This window comes from Saimiri boliviensis, chromosome 12, assembly GCF_048565385.1.
Source record: "Saimiri boliviensis isolate mSaiBol1 chromosome 12, mSaiBol1.pri, whole genome shotgun sequence".
Taxonomy (NCBI): Eukaryota; Metazoa; Chordata; class Mammalia; order Primates; family Cebidae; genus Saimiri; species Saimiri boliviensis.
In genome coordinates, this window is record NC_133460.1 from 74663611 (window position 1) to 74678000 (window position 14390).

At 34.9% G+C, this 14390-nt stretch overlaps 1 protein-coding gene across 7 annotated transcripts in view; it reads left to right on the forward strand.

Annotated features, from left to right (window-relative positions):
- KIF20B (kinesin family member 20B) overlaps window positions 1–14390 on the forward strand; it is a 70938-nt gene that overhangs the window by 8937 nt on the left and 47611 nt on the right. For all 7 annotated transcript variants that reach the window (XM_074382557.1, XM_074382556.1, XM_074382560.1 and 4 more), the window contains exons 5-13: window positions 76–214; window positions 1049–1233; window positions 4224–4260; window positions 5136–5363; window positions 6277–6388; window positions 7258–7329; window positions 7715–7861; window positions 9465–9627; window positions 10169–10456. In XM_074382557.1, the coding sequence (XP_074238658.1) occupies window positions 76–214; window positions 1049–1233; window positions 4224–4260; window positions 5136–5363; window positions 6277–6388; window positions 7258–7329; window positions 7715–7861; window positions 9465–9627; window positions 10169–10456 (1371 nt within the window). The remainder of the gene's footprint in view (window positions 1–75; window positions 215–1048; window positions 1234–4223; window positions 4261–5135; window positions 5364–6276; window positions 6389–7257; window positions 7330–7714; window positions 7862–9464; window positions 9628–10168; window positions 10457–14390) is intronic.

Sequence of the window (14390 nt, forward strand, 5' to 3'; positions counted from 1 at the left end):
AGTGATGGGGTGGAGCACACTGTTAATGTTAACTTGAATTTTCTAAAAACAGTTGTTTTAAAAATGCTTACTTAGGTTTTTGGTCCAGCAACTACACAGAAGGAATTCTTTCAGGGTTGCATTATGCAGCCAATAAAAGACCTCTTGAAAGGACAAAGTCGTCTTATTTTTACTTATGGGCTAACCAATTCAGGAAAAACATATACATTTCAAGGTAAATATTGTTATATTTTGGTTGGATAAGGAAGCCATAATAGTCATTCAGTATTTTTATAATACATGCATGTAGTTATGTTGCCATTATCTAGTAAGTATTTTCTGTATTTTTAATGGTACTAGCATATTGATTATGTATTGCTGTTGGCTGTTTTTTTTGTTTTTTGAGATGGGGTCTCACTCTGTCACCCAGGCTGGCGTGCAGTCTCACTGCAGCCTCAACTGGCGGGTTCCAGCAATCCTCCTGCCTCAGCTTCTCAGTTTCCCAAGTAGCTGGGACTGTAGAGATGGTGTTTCACCATTTTGGCCAGCTGGTCTCAAACTCTTGACCTCAGGTAATCCACTTGCCTTGGCCTCCCGAAGTGCTCGGATTACAGGCAAGAGCCACCATGCCTGGCCTTGCTGTTGACTTTTAATTCAGATTTATTTAATTCATTTGTAAAAATACTTTACCCATTGATAGAGATTTAGATGATGATAAAAATCCAGAAAAAGTATTGATGTGATATAGATAATTAAGCATAGATGACCAGGAAGACATTTCACATTTCATTTTACTTTTGTGGTTTGTGATTATGAGTGATTACAAATCTTAATATAGTTGCATTATCTGAATGTAAAATTTCAGATTTTACATCAGAATAATAGTAAAATGTCGGTAATACAGTGAATGCCAAAGTGATGAAAAATTGAGTAATCCTCAACTTCTCTCATTTTTGTTTTAGTTGTTGACTCTTGCCTATTGGTAGTATAAAAGGAGCTTTAATAGACAAAGAAAGTTTCTTCTTTCCTACTAGACTGAGAGACTATAACACAAAAATTCCTTTTATAGGCACAGAAGAAAATATTGGCATTTTGCCTCGAACTTTGAATGTATTATTTGATAGTCTTCAGGAAAGACTGTATACAAAGATGAATTTTAAACCACATAGATCCAGAGAATACTTACGGTTATCATCAGAACAAGAGAAAGAAGAAATTGCTAGCAAAAGTACATTGCTACGGCAAATTAAAGAGGTATGGAAATATTTTAGTATGTAAAATATGTATAATTCCTGACTTCTTATAAACCCTTTAGATTGTTTCACCATATATTGGAATCTGTTTTGTGATGGTAGTGTTTTTTGTTATTATTTTTTCGATTATTTTGTTATAAAAACAGCAAGAATGTTTAAACAATACAAATGTAAATGGTTCTGAAATCTTTTTTGATAATTGTAGAGCCAACTCCGTACTTTTTATGTATGATTTTTAAAATTTTTGTTTTTTAATTGTGAAAGTAATGTATACCCAAAAGTTAAACTAGGGAATGTGAGAAAAAAAAGGTAAAGTTTCCTTTAATTTCATTCCTAAAGAAAAAAATCATTAGTAGATTGTAAAGTATCTTTTTTGGACCTTTTCTCTCTATATATATAAAATCCATACACAGAGCTGTCTATCTGTATATACACACGCATGGTCATACACATGATGTTTATACTTCCTATCTTTGTCTTTATATGTAGGATATAGTTATTTATTTATTTTTTTTTAACAAGAGATCTTACTATACTTAACATTCTATGACTTGGTCTTTCATTTAGTGTATCTTAAATCTCTTCCTACTTTAAATTATGTGTCTTTTATCTGTTAAGTTATGTGTTTAACTTGTTTGTTTTAATTTTAAATCAGCTTTTAAAACTAAGTCTTCACTGATGGACATTTATGTTGTTCCTGTGTTCTACTATTTTGAACAGTGTTTCAGTGAAGAAACATTCCATTGCAAATATATTTGCTGCTAATTTTCCCAAACTCAGGTCAAAATTGGATATTTAATAATGTCTGGTTTGATAGGTGAAAAATGGTTCACTTGAGTTACTTTATATTTCCTTAATTATAAATTAGGTTATTAGTACATCTTAGAATTTTTTCCTGTGAATTGTCACATACGTTCTTTGTCCATTTCTCTAGTATTGTTTGCCATTTTTTCTTTTTACTGATTTGTTAAAATTTATTTAAAAAAATTAATACATTATTAATGCATTAGTTTATGGGTTGCAAATTTTCTGGCTTATTGTTTGCTCTTCCCCAGCCCTCATTGTGGTTTTCTTTTTTTTTTTTTCTTCTTCCTTTTTTTAGTTTTTAGAGACAGGATCTTGCTTTATCATCCAGGCTGGGGTATAGTGATATGATCGTAGCTTATTGCTGTCTTGAACTCCTGGGCATAAGTGGTTCTCCTGCCTCAACCTCTTCTGAGTAGCTGGAATTATGGGTGTATGACACCACTCCTGGCTATTTTGATTTTTTTTTTTTTTAGAGATTGGGTCTTGCTATGTTGCCCAGGCTGGACTTGAACTCTTGGACTCAAGAGATTCTCCTCCCTTGGCCTTCCAAAGTGTTGAGATTCCATGAGCTGCCAAGCCTGGCCCATTGTGTTTTTCAGTATTCATCTACTCAACAAATTTGATTGTCACCTGTTATTTTTCCAGGCAATATTTTCAGTTTTGAGGACAAATGGTACTGCCTTCATAGAGACTGACAATAAATAAATAGGTAATATACTGTGAGGAAGTGTTATTTTATATAAGGTGGTACCATATCAACTTTTAAAGATGAAGTTATCCTTTTTGTTTATTCCTTTTGTGCTTTCTGGATATTGTATTATGTTTTCAGACATTATTCAAGGCTATTAAAAACTACTAATAGTTTTTATAAATATTTTTAACCTATTAATGCGAATTTTTCTTTTGTAAAACATTTAGAAACCAGGGTTTTAAAGCAATGAAAAGGTGTTACCAGTGAAGTTCAAAGTTGAATCTATGACTGTGGTCTCTGAAAGTAAAGTAGCCTGGCACCTGGCGACTGTGTCTCAAAAAAAAAAAAAAAAAAAAAGAGCAATAAAAAGATGTTACCAGTGGAGTTCAAAACTGAATCTATGACTGTGGTCTCTGAAAGTAAAATAGTATTTTAACAAAATTTATGGAGATTGGTGGATAACTGCATAGCCAATTCATAGATGAAATTAAAATCATTAATAATGAAAAATTTTTTTTGCTGGACACGGAGGCTTATACCTGTAATCCCAGAATGTTGGGAGGCTGAGGCAGGCGGATCACTTGAGGCCAGTAGTTTGACACCAGCCTGGCCGACATAGTGAAACCCTGTCTCTACTAAAAATACAAAAAATTAGCTGGGCGTGGTGGCTCACACTTGTAGTCCCAGCTGCTTGGAAGGCTGAGGCAAGAGAATCACTTGAACCCGGGAGGTGGAGGTTGCAGTGAGCCGAGATTGTGCCAGTGCATTTCAGCCTGGGCAACAGAGCAAGACTCTTGTCTCAAAAAAAAAAAAAAAAAAGTTCTAACAAATTATCCAGTTAAAACAAAATATTATTTCACCTATGAAATTATTTAAGTGTTAAAAGAATGAGATAATGCACTTTCATACATTGTAAATGGTTCTAGAAAGCAGTTTGCCAATACTGTGTTAAGAATGAGAACTTTAAAATATTTTATGTCTTTTCATCCACCAATTCAGTTTTTGTTGTATATTCTAAGGAAATGGGTTTATTTCTATTTCTAAAGAAATAATTAGAATGCAGAAGAAAATACATAAAGATGTTTGTCATAGTGTTGTTGCTGGCAAAACTTGGTAAATAATTTAGATGTTTAATAATAAGAGAATAATTCAGTCATTTCACATCTGTTACATAGCCATCAAATGTTATAAACAATTTTTTATTATGGGGATAAAAAGCTTACAATGTAAGAATGGGGAAAAGAATAGAAGGGGAATATATTAAAATATTAATAGTAACCAGAGTGGCAGGGATTATACATGATAAATTCTTTTTCATAGTTCTCTGTATTTTTCCATCAAGCTAGTATTTAACTAGGAAAAATTAAGTTTAGGAAAAATTCATTTAATTGAGTGAGTGAAAGATTGTGATTTGGTGGTGACTTATTTGGATAGGTAATTAATATCTTAACAGAAAATTTTGTAAATTTTTTAAATCAATCTTTCTTTTTTAGGTTACTTTGCATAATGACAGTAATGAGACTCTTTATGGTAAGATTTCCTTGCTCACTAATTTTTGCTATGTTGATTATATGAAGTACATTTCTTTTAATTTTTAAATCACTTCTGATGTTTTATTTTTATTATTAAAAAGTTTTTAGGCCAGGCGTGGTGGCTCATGCCTGTAATCCCAGCGCTTTGGGAGGCCGAGGCGGGTGGATCACAAGGTCAGGAGGTCGAGACCATCCTTGCCAGAATGGTGAAACTCCATCTCTACTAAAAATATAAAAATTAGCTAGGTGTGGTGGTGTGCACCTAGAGTCCCAGCTACTGTGGAGGCTGAGGTGGGAAAATTGCTTGAACCTGGGAGGTGAAGGTTGCAGTGAGCTGAGATCACGCCACTGCATTCCAGCCTGGCGACAGAGCAAGACTCCGTCTCAAAAAAGAAAAAAAATTTTTTTAAATTGTATTTATTTATTTGTTTTTTGTAGACCTCTTCTGTGATTACTAAGAATTTAATTTCTGTAAATGACATAGTTGGTAATACCAGGAAAATGATACATATTTATATGAAATGTCAGTCATTGTAATGTTTTGTTTGTACTAAATATGGTGGATATCCTTTTACTGGTTACAATTTTACTATTGAATTTGAGAGACACTCTTGTTTTTCTTTGTCTTTTACGTTTAATTTCTATTTGGTTCATTAACATATATTCAAAAAGAAAGGAAGGATAAGAAGTAGTCTAACTTTGGTTAATCCAAATATTACTTACATCTTCCTTTGTTCCAAAAAATGTTGAACATAGATGGTCAAAAGATCAAGCATACTTGGTTTTTCAAGTCTGGGAGTTGATCTATACTTTGGTCACATTTTTAGTCAGTTGCTTACTAAGGTGATTGTTGTTTTTTCTTTTTTTTTGTAGGAAATTTAACAAACTCTTTGAATATCTCAGAATTTGAAGAATCCATAAAAGATTGTGAACAAGCTCGTTTGAATATGGCTAATAATATAAAATTTTCTGTGTGGGTTTCTTTTTTTGAAATTTACAATGAGTGTATTTATGACTTGTTTGTTCCTGTATCGTCTAAGTTCCAAAAGAGAAAGATGCTGCGCCTTTCCCAAGATGTAAAGGGCTATTCTTTTATAAAAGGTATACTAATGAATATTTTTATTTCATTGCTTCAAAGTTCCCTTCCTGGGCTTTGTGATAGCTATAGGAAAGCATGTACATACATGTACACATATGCACATGGAATATTTACAACTCAGAAGTTTCGTTAATTATACTTTTACTGCAAGGAATGCGCTGTGATATTTTCTATATTGTGTGTCATTTCTATAAAATGCTGGCCAGATGCAGTGGTTCACATCTGTAATCCCAGGACTTTGGGAGGCTGAGATGGGTGGATCACTTTAGCTCAGGAGTTTGAAACCAGCTTGGGCAACATGGCAAAACACCATCTGTATAAAAAATGCAAAAATTAGCCTCGTTTGGTAGCATGCATCTGTAGTCCCAGCTACTCAGGAGGCTGAGGCAGGAGGATCGCTTGAGTCTAAGAGATCGAGGCTGTAGAGAGCTATGGTCATGCCTTTGAACTCTTGGCTGGCAACAGAGTGAGACCCTGTCTCCAAAAAAAAAGCAAACAAACAAAATAAAAATACTGGTCATGATTCAATAGATTCGATTTTATGATTCACTAATAAGTTGCAATCTTGAGCGTTTAATAGCTAGGTAGTTTTATAGGTTTAATCTGTACTGTATTTTGCCTCTTCTTTTTTCCCCTAGTGTGTAATTCTAAGGAATTGTTACCGTATTTAATTTTCCCTTTGGCAGATTCTGTTGAAAAACATTTACTTCGTGTGTTTGTGTAATTTAAATACTAGAACATTGTTATAATCTCCTCTCGTATATCCTGAAATAGCTGAATTGACTCTCGCTAGGATGTGTTGTTAGAAGAAAGATTTCATTATATGTCACTAGGAAAGACTTTGAAAGAGATTACACTGTAGAACACATTCTTTGTTTCAATAAATTAATATATAATCCTCTTTATTTTTTAAAGATCTACAATGGATTCAAGTATTTGATTCCAAAGAAGCCTATAGACTTTTAAAACTAGGAATAAAGCACCAGAGTGTTGCCTTCACAAAATTGAATAATGCTTCCAGTAGAAGGTAAAGAATAAACTCTGTAAGAGTAAACTCCTGTCACCCATGGTATTCTATGTTAATTTAAATACAGCTAATTTTAGATTGAAGTGGGCAGTAAGTTCGCTCATGTTAAATAAATTCATACGGCATAAACAACATTTTGCAAACTAAATAGCACTAAACACATTTATCAATACTGTTTTCTATCCTGACAGTAGGTTTATTAATTTATAGGAAGTCTCTCAGGTATTTTTACTCTTTATGTCAGTATCTAAGCTTAGTATTTTTGGAGTTGCTAATAATGGTGGCCTTTTCTCTGGATCTTTCTCACTTATCTCGTGAATACTATATATATACTGGGTGAGGCTATAATCTCAAGGGGTTAAGGAAAGATGTTTTTGATGGGATTGGAAGGTGAGAGGCAAAGGAAATCAGTTTAAGCAATGAGATAATTAAACAGGCTTTTTCTTAAGAGAGAAAGAGCCCTATTCCAATAGTTGGGCACGGGACAATAAAAGATACGGATCTATAGGTCAAATGTATGCTTTGCTTTAGGCATATTTTCAGAATGTTAGCTAGCTGTACATAATAACATTTTAACTAATATTATTTCAAACAAATTGTGACTTTATTATAAATGATGTTATTAGAAGTTGGACTGTCAGGAGATAATTTTTGAGGGATTTAGGGCTAGGCAAAAGATATGATTTTAGGCATTTGGATATGTAGGTGACAGAACACTGGGTTGAAATATCTAGCAGCTAGTTGGAAAATGCAATGGTGGACTGCAGTTAATACTAGGGTAAAAATAAGGTTGGTTTGGATATTTGCCTTTCCTATTTAGAATGCGGAATTTAAAAATGTAAAGATAATATTTGATCTTTGTATTTCAGCCACAGCATATTCACTATTAGAATATTACAGATTGAAGATTCTGAAGTGTCTCGTGTAATTCGAGTCAGTGAGTAAGTTGAATATTCTTTTTTGTTTGTTTTTGTTTTTGAGATGGCGTCTTGCTGTGTCGCCCTGGCTGGAGTGCAGTGGCACAATTTCAGCTCCCTGAAACCTCCGTTTCCTGGGTTCAAGTGATTCTCCTACCCGAGCAGCTGGGATTACAGGCGTGTGAAACCATGCCTGGCTAATTTTTCTATTTTTGGTAGAGGCAGGGTTTCACTGTGCTGGCCAGGCTGGTCTGAAACTCTGACCATGTAATCCACCCGCTTCGGCCTCCCAAAGTCCTGGGATTACAGGCATGAGCCACCACGCCCGAACAAGTATTCTTTAAATGGTAATTATTCATAACTGTTCTGAAGAACTTTTAAAGTAATTTTGTTGTTGTTGTTAATTCAGATTATCTTTATGTGATCTCGCTGGTTCAGAACGAAGCATGAAGACACAGAATGAAGGTGAAAGGTTAAGAGAAACTGGAAATATCAACACTTCTTTATTGACTCTGGGAAAGTGTATCAATGTCTTGAAGAATAGTGAAAAGTCAAAGTAAGTGTTTCTGAAAGTGTTACTAGCATATTAAATATTATAGTATTTAAACTTTCAACTTCTTTGTTTTTAGGAAGTTATTTTTTGATTTTTAACCTGTATCTTATGACTGTGTATGGATTGTGATTAAAGTACTTAAGAGGGGTTGGATTAAAGAAAATGATAGGAATGTCGGTTGATGCCAATAACTCTTCAAGAAAAGTCAGTATTTTCCATGGCAAATATATACCAGCAGACACTATAAGTGAGAAGCTTCTAATGCTGGTTTAGTATCTAAAACCACTTTATTTTATTTTATTTTATTTTATTTTTTGGGACGGAGTTTCGCTCTTGTTACCCAGTCTGGAGTGCAATGGCGCGATCTCGGCTCACCGCAACCTCCGCCTCCTGAGTTCAGGCAATTCTCCTGCCTTAGCCTCCTGAGTAGCTGGGATTACAGGCACACGCCACCATGCCCAGCTAATTTTTTGTATTTTTAGTAGAGACGGGGTTTCACCATGTTGACCAAGATGGTCTCCATCTCTTGACCTCGTGATCCACCCGCCTCGGCCTCCCAAAGTGCTGGGATTACAGGTTTGAGCCACCGCGCCCGGCTAAAACCACTTTATTAATGCATTGTGTGTGGTCCTAGATGCAATAGATTTTTGCATTAATTAGCATTTTAGACTGAGTAAATAAAAATCAGCCTTCATCATTTCTAGTTAAGGTGTTTCAGGACATCTCTCTTTTTTTGTTTTTTTTTTTTGAGACGGAGTTTCGCTCTTGTTACCCAGGCTGGAGTGCAATGGCACGATCTCGGCTCACCGCAACCTCCGCCTCCTGGGCTCAGGCAATTCTCCTGCCTCAGTCTCCTGAGTAGCTGGGATTACAGGCACACGCCACCATGCCCAGCTAATTTTTGTATTTTTAGTAGAGACGGGGTTTCACCATGTTGACCAGGATGGTCTCGATCTCTTGACCTCGTGATCCACCCGCCTCGGCCTCCCAAAGTGCTGGGGTTACAGGCTTAAGCCACCGTGCCCGGCCTCAGGACATCTCTTGACAGTTGCTCTATACTAGGGAACATAACCCAGTATAGTTAAATATGATTTTCTTTGTATTTTACATAGTGGGTTATTGTTAGTAAGTAGCAGCAGTTAAAACAAACAGCCAGGCATGGTAGTTTATGCCTGTAATCCCAACACTTTTGGAGGCCAAGGCAAGAGGATTGCTTGAGCCCAGGAGTTCAAGACCAGCCTCACCTCTACTAAAAATAAAAATAAAAAAATTAACCAGATGTGGTGGCAGACACCCACAGTCTCAGCTATGCTGGAGGCAGAGGCAAGAGGATCGCTTGAGCCTAGGAGGTTGAGGCTGCAGTGAGCTATGATTGTGCCACTGTACTCCAGTCTGGGTAACCAAGCTAAACCCTGTCTCAAAACAGAAGTAAAAACAAACAAGAAAAAATAAAACTGAGAAGGACTATTACATTTGGAACTAATCACTAATGTAAAGTTTAATTTCATGATAGGTGGATTAATTATTTCTTTGTAAAATTTGTCAGTACTCTGACTTCATAAGATTTGTTTTAACTGACAATGTTTTTTGAAAATTTTTTTCATAGGTTTCAACAGCATGTGCCTTTCCGGGAAAGTAAACTGACTCACTATTTTCAAAGTTTTTTTAATGGTAAAGGAAAAATATGTATGATTGTCAACATCAGCCAGTGTTATTTAGCCTATGATGAAACACTCAATGTATTGAAGTTCTCAGCCATTGCACAAAAAGTAAATAAGTATTTTATTAAGCCTCTTATTATTATTAGAATATTAACAGTTTTTCTTGAAATAAATATTTTGTACTTAGTACAGTAAGCCTAGGAGACAACTGAAAATTAAAAATGTAAGTATTTGACCAAGTAAGAAGACATGAGAAAGGATTGAAGGTTGCCCATGCTAGGATTAAAATGACCTTTAGTAATGAGTTAATAACAAACATCAGTTAAAAATTAATGAGTATTTTTGGAATAAATTGTGTTTTTGCCATTCATCTGGTTCATTTAGTACTCCTAGGTAATTGGAAACCCTCTGCAAAGATTAATACTAAGAACTTAGCCCAGGAAGATAGATTTTTCCTCTAGTTTACATATGTAAGTAGCTTTTTTCCTATCAGAATGTTCATTTAGGGATGCTAGTTCCTGTTATGTTTGTTTGAATAGTTTTTCCTGTAATGCTGAGGTTTTTTTGACTTACATTTTTTAAATAATCATTTTCTAGTGGACAGTTCTTGTCTTTTCTGTTTTAAAAGTCACGTTGACTATTTTAACAGGTTTGTGTTCCAGACACTTTAAATTCCTCTCAAGAGAAATTATTTGGATCTGTCAAATCGTCTCAAGATGTATCACTAGACAGTAATTCAGATAATAAAATATCAACTGTAAAAAGAGCCACCATTTCATGGGAAAATAGTCTAGAAGATTTGGTGGAAGATGAGGATTTGATTGAGGAGCTAGAAAACGCTGAAGAAACTAAAAATATGGAAAGCGAACTCATTAATGAAGATCTAGATAAAACATTAGAGGAAAATAAGGCATTCATTAGCCATGAGGAGAACAGAGTATGTATTAAGATCTCATACTTCTATGCTTGTCTTTTTATTCTGAAGTTAAGATTAAATCTTATGGCTCTCCTTGTCAGTTTTTTTCAACAATACAGTGAAGTTTTTGTGTTTAACTTTATATTTTGAAAAATTTCAAACCTATAGAAAGACAAAATACTCATTTCCTCTTCACCTGGATTCCCCAGTTACCATTTTATAAGTATGCAGATACACAGTTTTTGACCTGTACTATGTGAAAATAAGATCCAGACATAATGATAACTTACAACTATTTGAACATATATTTTTTAAGAATATGGACATTTTGTCATAATAATAAGACCATGAAATTTTCTTATTCAAGAAATTTAACACTGATACACTACTATATCCTCATATACTGTTTGTATTCAAATTTCTCCAGTGTTCCCAATGTGTTCTTTATAGCCACTTTGTTTTTGTCAACAGCCAGAGTTAACGCATTGCTTTTGATTCTTGTGTTTCTTCAGTCATTTCTGATCTAGCATTGATATTTTTGAAAAGTGGATGCTAGTTTTCTCATAGAATACCTACAGTCTAGATTTGTCTGATTATTTCTTCATGATTTAGGTTTAATACATTAAGAAAGTATTTTATGTAGGTTAAGTTGTGAATTTCCCATCGAATCACACCAAGAGCCACATGATGTCTGATTTTTCCATTCTTAGAGATGCTAAGTTTTGTTCACTTGGTTAAGATACGGTATTTCAAATCTTTATTTTAAAAGCATACTATCTATGGGGTGGTACTTATAGACCATGTGAGTATCCTTTTTCAAAGTGATTTTTTGTATTCCATTAGACTTTTAGTTTGCAATCTCAAGTACAAGTGCTAAAAATATCTATCAAGTACCTATGATCCCATATCTTCAAAAACAGAAATTGTTTGTCATCTTGTTTTTATGACAAATAAATAAGATTTAACAGTTGTTATTTTAGCCTCTGTCCAATTACAATTTATATGTATATATATATTTGAGATGGAGTCTTACCCTGTTGCCCAGGCTGGAGTGCAATGGCACGATCTCAGCTCACTGCAACCTCTGCCTCGCTGGTTCAAGCGATTCTCCTGCTTCAGTTTCCCGAGTAGCTGGGATTATAGGTGCGCGCCACCGTGCCCAGCTAATTTTTTTGTGTGTTTTAGTAGAGACGGGTTTCACCATTTTGTCCAGGCTGATCTCAAAACTCCTGACCTCATAATTTGCCTGCCTCGGCCTCCCAAAGTGTTGGGATTACAGGTGTGAGCCACTGCACTTGACCACCCATTCCCCTCTTTAATTGGCCATAACTCTGTGAGTATACATGGAGTCCTCTTACCAGTGTCTGAGGAACACTAGTAGACCTGTGTTCATGGGTTTGCTTTAATGGTGTTGACATATCACATATCACAGTACTCTTTTGAATTGTAAAAGTACAAGTAGATGAATGATATATTGGGTTAAATACTCATTTTAATAATTAACTTTCATGTCCCTGAAAGTGATAACTGAACATATGTTTGGAAACAAGAATGATAGCTTCAGATGTAGTACAAGTCTCAGTTTATCTGCTCACTAAGTAAGAGTAATAACTTTGGCTTTTGTAATGCATTAAATAGTACCGCCTGCAGTGACAAAAGGGAGTCATTAATAGTCTAGATTGACTGGTGTACTGGTTCACACCTGTAATTCCAGCACTTTGGGAAGCTGAGGTAGGAGGATTGCTTGAGCCCAGGAGTTTGAAACCAGCCTGAGCAACATAGTGATACCCCATTTCTACAAAAAATAAAACAATTAGCCCATGGTGATGCATACGTGTAGTCCCAGATACTTGGGAGGCTGCAGTGGAAAGATTGGTTGAGCCCAGGATTTCTAGGCACCAGTAAGACATAACTGCGTCACTGCACTCTGGCCTGGGTACCAGAGTGAACCTTGTCTTAAAAACAGACAAACTAAAAAGCCCAGTTTTACTTTTTTTCATCTCAAACTTGAAATTTTTATATAATATTGGTTAGTAAAATTTCTGAAATTACTAGAGAAAAATATTTAATGCTAAAGTTTGCAATGGATTATATAGTGTAAATGCATATCTTATAACATTGACTAGATATTTTAAGGAAATTCATCAAGGTGTTGTCTAATATTTGACATTTAAAAATCAACGTGATTAGGTGTTGCATGCTTTGTTTTATTTTTTTTCTTTTAGAGATAAAGTCTTGCTCTGTCTCCTAGGCTGGAGTGCGATAGTATAGTCATTGGCTCACTGCTACTTGGAAATTCTGGGCTCCAGTGATCCTCTTGCCTTAGCTTCCTGAGTAGCTGGGACTGCAGACGCATGCTACCACCCCTAACTAATTTTTAAAATTTTTTTGTAGAGATGAGGTCTTGCTCTATTGCCCAGGCTGATCTTGAACTCTTGAGCTCAGGCAATCCTCCTGCCTTGCAAAGCGCTGGGATTACAGATGTGAGCCACTATGCCCAGCCCTTTATTCACATTTTAATGAGAGGTTTGGGACTTTCAAAAACCATTAAAAATACCTTGATATTAGCATACATATACTTAAATTTATTTGGCTATGATAGCCTGAATAGTTTTCAGCAACAACTTAATCAGATGCTAACAATGATAAAACCTAATTATTGAAAACTATTAAATTCCCAAGGTTTTTCCACATTCATTCTGATTTTTCCTTTAGTAATTATTATTTATTGTTTTACACAGAAAAGTGTGTAGTAGTTTAAAATTATTAAAGTAGTTTTATATAGAGAGTGAAAAAGAAAATTTAAATATAAAGATCTCTCAAATCTACCACTCAATGTTAATGGATTTTTATTACATATTACTCTTTTGTATCCTGGTATTCTTTATATAAAAATAAATTGTGAAAGGTATGAATTATTAATATAGGTTGGCCAGGCATGGTAGCTCATGCCTGCAATCCCAGCACTTTGTGAGGCCGAGGCAGGCAGATCATCAGGAGTGTGAGACCAGCCTGGCCTACATGGTGAAACCCTGTCTCTACTAAAAATACAAAAATTAGCCAGGCGTGGTGGCGGGCTCCTGTAATCCTAGCTGCCTAGGAGGCTAGGGCAGGAGAATCGCTGGAATGTGGCGGGGCAGAGGCTGCGGTGAGCTGAGATTGTACCATTGCACTTCAGCCTGGGCAACAGAGCAAGACTCTGTCTCAAAAAAAAAAACAAAAGTTTGAATTATTAATATAGGTTATCATTATTGATTACGATGGTTTACTGTATGATAGTACCATAATTGAACCAATCTCTTAAGTTTGGTTGAGTTGGATTCACTTTTTCTTTATTTAAACACAACTACTACCACAGAACAACAGTACTGTGATCAATGTTCATATAGCCAGAATATGGGTTCGGGTCATTTATAATTATTTCTTTAATATAAATTCTTAGAGGCAGAGTTTCAAAGTCAGGCTGCCCATAGAATTGTTTTCAAATATAAAGTTTGGAAGATCTGTAGCTTAGAGTTTCTTGTTTAATTTGTTGAGTAGCTTTAATTAGAAACATTAAAAAGATTATGAAGCTGTTTTTGTAATGCTACAATATATGTTATGAATGTATACTGGTCATGTTAAGTGTTTTATTTATTGCTTTATATATTGTACATTTTTCATGATTATGTGTTTCAAACGCTACAGAATTGCTGCTGACATCTGGATAGTTATAAGAGCCTAATAAGATAAGTTTATGTAACATCTTTCTTTGACAGATTGATTAGTGGGTGTTCTTAGCAGTTTTTCTGCTGTATACAATCCTTGGGCTTTAGACTTTTAGAGGCCACTTTTAAACTAAACTTTCAGCATTTACCAAAGATCGGATCCTTATGTTCCCCACCTATGAAATATGGATGATGCCAAGCTCACAGAAAGTTGTGTGGATTAAATGAAACAAATATGGAACTCCCCA